The sequence below is a fragment of the Chiloscyllium plagiosum genome, chromosome 39 (genome assembly GCF_004010195.1).
Source record: "Chiloscyllium plagiosum isolate BGI_BamShark_2017 chromosome 39, ASM401019v2, whole genome shotgun sequence".
NCBI classification, from domain to species: Eukaryota; Metazoa; Chordata; class Chondrichthyes; order Orectolobiformes; family Hemiscylliidae; genus Chiloscyllium; species Chiloscyllium plagiosum.
This window is the reverse complement of record NC_057748.1, coordinates 21,391,973-21,399,725: the sequence shown is the minus strand read 5'-3', so window position 1 is coordinate 21,399,725 and position 7,753 is coordinate 21,391,973. Positions and strand designations below refer to the sequence as shown.

General features: G+C 48.1%; 1 protein-coding gene across 1 annotated transcript in view; it reads left to right on the top strand.

Moving 5' to 3' along the window:
• Positions 1 to 7,753, top strand: part of f8a (coagulation factor VIII associated) — a 29,887-nt gene that overhangs the window by 6,447 nt on the left and 15,687 nt on the right. The window contains exons 2-3 of the mRNA XM_043679321.1: positions 294 to 340; positions 7,421 to 7,493. Coding sequence (XP_043535256.1) covers positions 294 to 340; positions 7,421 to 7,493 — 120 coding nt within the window. The remainder of the gene's footprint in view (positions 1 to 293; positions 341 to 7,420; positions 7,494 to 7,753) is intronic.

Genomic DNA, 7,753 nt, shown 5'->3' with positions numbered 1-7,753 from the left:
GGGGGGTGATGCGGGAGTGGGTGATGATGTGGGTCTGAGTGGAAGAGAGATTAAAGATTGGACTAAGCTGATTTGGGGTTCAGGTGTAGGGGCGAAATGTTTCTGATTCTTTGGCAACTCCCTTATCTAACTTTAACTTTCCCCATTCCCTTTGCAATAAACACCAGTGTTCCATGTGCTTTCTGAGTTGGGTACAGGGACTGCAGACTGGCCGTTAGTGATCCACATGCTGCTCTAGTCACTTGCTGTGACAGAAACCTTTTCCTGACCTTTTCCTGACTTTTTTGTTGTAGGCGGTTTCTCCGAAAACCCAATGTGGCAGAAGCGAGTGAGCAGTTTGGTAAGTGGCCGGGGATCATGGGGAGCGGATGGAGGACGATTGAGTCAGAATTTCTTTCCTGCCGCGGGATTGCTGCAAGCTTGGAAACTGCGGCCTTGGCTTCGGGAACAAGTCAGATCCTGAGGGAAATCTCACTTGTGGCAGTTGGCACTCACTCCAGAAGAGTGGGCATCAAGTGAGACATTGGGAGAGGAAGTGAATTACGAAGTATAATCGCCAACAGTTAAACATGTAAGCTCATGGGGCAAACCTTCACTCGAGTGCTTCATGTTGAAGTCTCCTGTGTTGGTGAAGGGATGGCTTGAAGGTAGGAAATAGTTGTGGAGGGTTGCTTTTCAGACTGGAGGCCTGTCACCAGCAGTGTGCTGCAAGGACCAGTGCTGGGTCCACTGCTTTTCGTCATTTATATAAATGGTTTGGATGTCAACATAGCGGGTATGGTTCATAAGTTTGCAGATGACACCAAAATTGGAGGTGTAGTGGACAGCGAAGAAGGTTACCTCTGAGTACAATGGGATCTTGATCAGATGGGCCAATGGGGCTGAGGGGTGGCAGATGGAGTTCAATTTAGATAAATGTGAGGTGATGCATTATGGAAAAGCAAATCAGAGCAGGACGTTTACACTTAATGGTAAAATCCCAGAGAGTGTTGCTGATCAAAGAGGCCTTAGAGTGCAGGGTCATGAAAGTAGGGCCACAGGTAGATAAGATAGTGAAGGCAGCGTTTGGTATGCTTGCCTTATTGGTCAGCGTATGAGTCAGGATGTCATGTTATGGCTGAACGGGACATTGGTTAGGTCACTATTCAATTCTGGTCTCATTCCTATCGGAAAGATGTTGTTAAACTTGAAAGGGTTCAGAAAAGATTTACAAGGATGTTGCCAGGGTTGGAGGATTTGAGCTACAGGGAGAGGCTGAACAGGCTGGGGCTGTTTTCCCTGGAGCGTCAGAGGCTGAGGGGTGACCTTATAGAGGTTTCTAAAATCAAGAGGAATATGGATAGGGTGAGTAGCCAAGGTCTTTTCCTCAGGGTAAGGGAGTTTAAAACTAGAGAGCATAGGTTTAGGGTGAGAGGGGAAAGATTTAAAAGGGACCTGAGGGGTAATGTTTTCACATGTTTATCTATGGAATGAGCTGCCAGATGAAGTGGTGGAGGCAGATACAATTAAAACATTCAAAAGGCTTCTGGATGGGTATATGAATAGAGGGATATGGGCCAAGTGCTGGCAAATGGGACTAGATTAGTTTAGGATATCTGGTCGGCATGGACGGGTTGGACTGAAGGCTCTGTTTCTGTGCTGTACATCTCTATGACTCAGAACTCGATTTCATTTTTGAACAATTAAATCCTTTAACATGCGAGATTATTTGCAAAAATGTTGATAATATTTGCACTGATAGCATGAGCAATCTAACACCCGTTTACATTTTCCTCGCATACATAATTTTGGGGACAGCTCCATTTTGGATAGTTTAGTGATAGTGGGATTCTTAATTTGATAGTTTCTTACTGTTTGCTGAAACCCATCAGACATAGAGGCAGAAGATTAGATTAGATTTTCTACAATGTGGAAACAGGCCCTTCGGCCCAACAAATCCACACCAACCCTCCAAAGAGTAACCCGCCCAGACCCATTCCCCTTATTTACCCCTGACTAAAGCACCTAACACTATGGGCAATTTAGCATGGCCAGTTCACCTGACCTGCACATCTTTGGACTGTGGGAGGAAACCCACGCAGACACAGGGAGAGTGTGCAAACTCCACACAGACAGTCGCCCGAGGCTGGAATCGAACCTGGGTCCCTGGCGCTGTGAGGCAGCAGTGCTAACCACTGAGCCACTATCCTGCCCTAGAAGTGGGCCATTTGGCCCATCAAGTCTGCACTACCACTCAGTGAGATCATAGCTGATCTGATCATCCTCACTTGCACTTTCCTGCCTTTTCCCCATAACCCTCGATTCCTTTACTGATTAAAGATTTGTCTCTCTCCGCCTTGAATATACTTAATAATCCAGTCTCAAGAGCCCTCTGTGTTAAAGAGCTCTGCAGATTCACAAACTTCTGAGAGAAAAACAAATTTCCTCCCCCATCTCTGTCCTAACTGGGCAACCTCTAACCAGAGTCTAGATTAGAGCGGTGCTGGAAAATCACAACAGGTCAGGCAGCATCCGCGGAGCAGGAAAATCGACGTTTCGGGCAAAAGCCCTTTATCAGGAACAGAGCCTCTAACCAGAGTTTGACCATTTTGTTTTTGGAAAGTGGAGCTCTGGATACCTTGGATTTAACAGCCAGTCCTTGTTTAAGGAGAATCCTTCCACCTATTGGTTGCTACTGGTATTACAGACTTGCCATGAGGAAAATGAAAGCAATTTAGAACAGAAAAGATTAGATTCGATTCTCTACAGTGTGGAAACAGGCCATTTGGCCCAACAAGTCCACACCGACCCTCCAAAGAGTAACCCACCCCCCCTCTGACTAACGCACCTAACAGTATGGACGATTTAGCACGGTCAATTCACCCTGACCGACACATCTTTGGACAGTGGGAGGAAACCCGAGCACCCGGAGGAAACCCACACAGACACAGGGAGAATGTGCAGACTCCACACAGACACTTTGCCCGAGGCTGGAATTGAACCTGGGACCCTGGTGCTGTGAGGCAGCCGTGCTAACCACTGAGCCGGATGTTCAGCCCATTGAACTGTTTGGGCAAGCTGCAGAGCTCGTTCAAAGAGCCAACAGTGTCACAGTGGGCCGAATGGACTCCTTCTGCAGAAATTCTTACCCCCCAGCTATTAATCTAATTCCGTTTTTTGAAAATTCTTGCCTCTACTCTGCTGCTGAAGTCCTCATGATCTTGAACTGGCCGGCACAATTCGGTGGACGAACCTGGTCCAGAGCCAGCGCAGGGAGGCTTCCGCTTGGAGATCCCACAGTTCCTCCCTCGCCTCGGGCTGAGGGTTGGCAGATGGAGTGTAATTTGGATAAATGCGAGATATTGTGTTTTGGTAGAATGAACAAGGGCAGGACCTAGACAGTTAAAAGTGGAGCCTTGGGTGTGTTGTCGAACAGAGATACCTAGGGATTCAAGTTCATAATTCTTTGAAGTTTCCGTTAGATAGGGTGGTGAAGAAGGCATTTGCCTCTCTTGCTCAGACCTTTGAGTATGGGAGTTTGGACGCCATGTTGAGGATGTACATGATATTGGTGAGGCCTCTTCTGGAATAGATTAGATTAGATTAGATTACTTACAGTGTGGAAACAGGCCCTTCAGCCCAACAAGTCCACACCGCCCCGCCGAAGCGCAACCCACCCAGACCCATTCCCCTACATTTACCCCTTTACCTAACACTACGGGCAATTTAGCATGGCCAATTCACCTAACCTGCACATTTTTGGACTGTGGGAGGAAACCGGAGCACCCGGAGGAAACCCACGCAGACACGGGGAGAACGTGCAAACTCCACACAGTCAGTCGCCTGAGGCAGGAATTGAACCCGGGTCTCTGGCGCTGTGAGGCAGCAGTGCTAACCACTGTGCTGCCCACTGTGTGCAGTTCTCATTGCCCTGTTATGGGAAGGTTATTATTAAATTATGGAGGGTTCGGAAAAGATTTACGAGGCTGTTGCCGGGAATGGAGGCTTTGAGTTATATGGAGAGACTGGATAAACTTTTCATTGAAGTGTCGGAGGTTGTGGGATGACCTTAATTGAGGCTTATAAAATCACGTGGGGCATAGATAAGGTGAATGGCAGGTGTCTCTTTCCTAAGGTGGGCAGTTTCAAGACGAGGGGCATATCTTTAAGGTGAGAGAAGAACAATTTGAACAGGACACGAGGGGCAACATTTTTTTGCACAGTGGTTCGTGTGTGGAATGAATTGCAAGAAGTAGAGGTGGTTCAATTACAGTGACAACATTTAAAAGACATTTGGATAAATACATGACGAGGAAATGTTTGGAGGCATGTGGGCTGAGTGCAGGCAGGTGGGACTTGTTTAGTTTGGGATTATGTTTGGCATGGACTGGTTGGGCCGAAGGGTCTGTTTCCGTGCTGGATGACTCTGTAACTGCCTTGGGATGCTTCCCCTGCTCCCTGTTCGCTGCCCCCTTGTTGGTGGCTATTCCAGAGACTGACCTGAGTTTCTGAAAACATTGCACATTACATTCCGCCATCTCTCCCAATTCTCGAACACAGAGAGTAAATGATTGAGGTCTTCGGATTGATCCAGGTGGCACTCCACTAATTACACCTCTCCAATTTGAGAAAGACCCGTTCGTCTTGATTCTCTACCTTCTATGTTTTAGCCAACCCTCACTCCACGATAGTATGTTACTCACAACCACCATGACCTCCTAACTTGTGCAATAACTTTTTGTGTTGTATCTTATCGAATGCCTTCTGCAAATCCAAATACACAGCATTCACTTATTTCCCCTTTACTGTCCCCATTGAATCCACACTGACCCCCGGAAGAGTATCCCACCCAAATCCACCTATCCCTGTAATTCCCCACGGCTAATCCGCTTTAGTCTGCACATCCCTGGACACTTCCAGCAATTTAGCAGGGCCAATCCACCCTAACCTGCACATCTTTGGCTTGTGGGAGGAAACCGGAGCACCCGGAGGAAACCCACGCAGACACGGGGAGAATGTGCAAACTCCACACAGACACTTGCCTAAGGCTGGAATCGAACCTGGGTTGCTGGCACTGTGAGGCACCGTGCTGTATCCTCAAAGCTAGCAAATTTGCCAAGCATGACTGCCTTTTCACAAAATGTGCAAACTCCACACAGACACTTGCCTAAGGCTGGAATCGAACCTGGGTTGCTGGCACTGTGAGGCAGCAGCGCTAACCACTGAGCCACCGTGCTGTATCTTCAAAGCTAGCAAATTTGCCAAGCATGACTGCCTTTTCACAAAACCAAGTTAACTCTGTTTGATTATGTTAAACCTTTCTCAATGGCCTGCTATTCCTTCATTCATAATGGACTCCAGCATTCTCCCAACAACAGATGTTAGGTTAACTGGCCTGTAGTCTCCTGCTTTCTGTCTCCCCTCCCCTTCTTGAACAAGGATATGACATTAGCCGTTTCCCAACCCACCGGAATCCATCTTGAATGCAGAGAGTTTTGGAATATTTTGACCAATGCCTCCACTATCTCAGCAACTTCCATTAAAACCCATGGGAAATGCAGAGTTACAGGGATAGGGTAGGGAGGCGAGTCTGGGTGAGATGTTCTTCTGACGGTCAGTGTGGATATAAGCCATCAGGTTCCCGTGACTTGACAGTCTTCAATCCAATTAGTTTGGTCAAATATTTCTGTCCCTTGATATAGAGAGTGTCGCAAGACATTTCCTCCCCATGAGCATTTTGTTTATCTGTTATCTTTGGGATGTTTATAATTTCCACCGCGAAGCCTGATCGAACTTTTGGTTTCAATTAACTGCCTTTCCCTGTTACTTGTTATCAATCCCCCAGTTGCAACCACCAAGGGTCCCATATTTACTTTAGCTACTCTCTTACTTTCTAAACACTTGCAGAAGCTCTTGCTGTTTGTTTTTATGTTTCTTGCCTATTTTCTCTCACACATAGTCCACTGCTGGTTCCTAAAAATAAAATTCTGAATCCTCTGCTCTACCATTAGTTTCCGCTGACTTGTGGATATTGAGTTTTTATTTGGATACTCTGCTTTTGTTAATCATGGGCAGTTCATCCTCCTCATTGAGTCCCTCCTTTCATTGACATAAAAATCCTGATTATAAAACAAGTCGTTGAGTCATAGCGATGTACAGCACGGAAACAGACCCTTTGGTCCAACCCGTCCATGCACCAGATATCCCAACCCAATCTAGTCCCACCTCCCAGCACCCGGCCCATATCCCTCCAAACCCTTCCTATTCATATACCCATCAAATCTTTTCTGAACCCTTTCAAGTTTCACAACATCTTTCCGATAGGAAGGAAACCGGAATTGCACGCAATATTCCGACAGCGGCCTAACCAATGTCCTGTACAGCCGCACACATGAAGTCGCTGTAACCGGGACTATATGTTGTCCTAAGATAGTGTCCAAGATAGAAGGCTGCAGGAGCGAGGGACAAGATGGAGTCACCAGTTTGGGTTCACGCTTTGTCCTACGGGGAGAAACATGTGCCCACCTTACCCAGTCTGGCTGGCATGTGACTCCAGACCCACAGCAATGTGGTTGACTCTTTGATGTGGTCTGACTTGGCTGAGCAAGCAAAGAGACCTCGGGGTGTAGGTGCATAGTTCCTTGGAAGTGGAGTGGCAGGTAGATGGGGTGGTGATGGAGGCATTGCCCACGCTTGCCTTTGTTGGTCGGTGCGTTCAGTAAATGAGTTGGGATGTCATGTTGTGGCTCACAGGACATTGGTTAGGCCACTTTTAAAGGACATCCACTGAGGGGATTTTAGTGTCACATGGGACGTTACTTCTCTCCACCCAGCCCTGGCCCTCGCCCAGTGAGCAGGATGGTCTCCCTACTATAGGAAGGATATTGTTTAACTTGAAAGGGTTCAGGAAAGGTTTATAAAGATGCTGCCACGTCTGGAGGATTTGAGCTATGGGGAGAGGCTGAACAGGCTGGGACTGTTTTCCCTGGAGCGTCGGAGGCTGAGGGGTGACCTTATAGAGATTTATAAAATCATGAGGGGCATGGATTGGATAAATAGACAAGGTCTTTTCCCTGGGGGTGGGGTCATCCAAAATTAGGTTTAAAGTGAGAGAGGAAGGATATAAAAGAGACCTATGAGGCAACGTTTTCACGCAGACGGTGGTGCGTGTATGGATTGAGCTGCCAGAGGATCTGGTGGAGGCTGGTACAGGCCGGGTGCTGGCAAATGGGACTAGATTGGGTTGGGATATCAGGATGCGTTGGACCGAAGGGTCTGTTTCTGTGCTGTATGAATCTATGACTCCATTACCTGCTCATTTTCAGGGCACTTAGGGACGAGGCAACACTCACGTCCCATGAAAGAACGTGTTTTTTTTAATTAGTGAGAAGCCAAAGTCTCAGCTCTCTGTGGGAGGTTTATCGACCGTCTTGTGTTACAGGGCAGTTGGCCAAGGAGCTGAGGCAGGAGGAGTGCCTGCAGTATGCCGGCTTCTGTAAGCTCGCCGTCGCACGGTAAGGGGTCAATTCACATCGAGAAGAGCTGCCCATCCCCCACCCTCACCTGGTACGGTCCAGGGGCGCGGGGGGTATCTGGGCAGCACAGCCTGGAGCAGAGGAGGCTTTCGGTGTCAGGGCCAATGGGGAAGGGGACCCTTATGGGCATAGCAGGTGGGAGACAGCGAGGGTACGGGGGAGGAGAGAGTGTGGGTACGGGGAGGAGACAGCGTGGATACGGGGGAGGGGAGAGTGTGGGTACGGGGAGGAGATGGGGG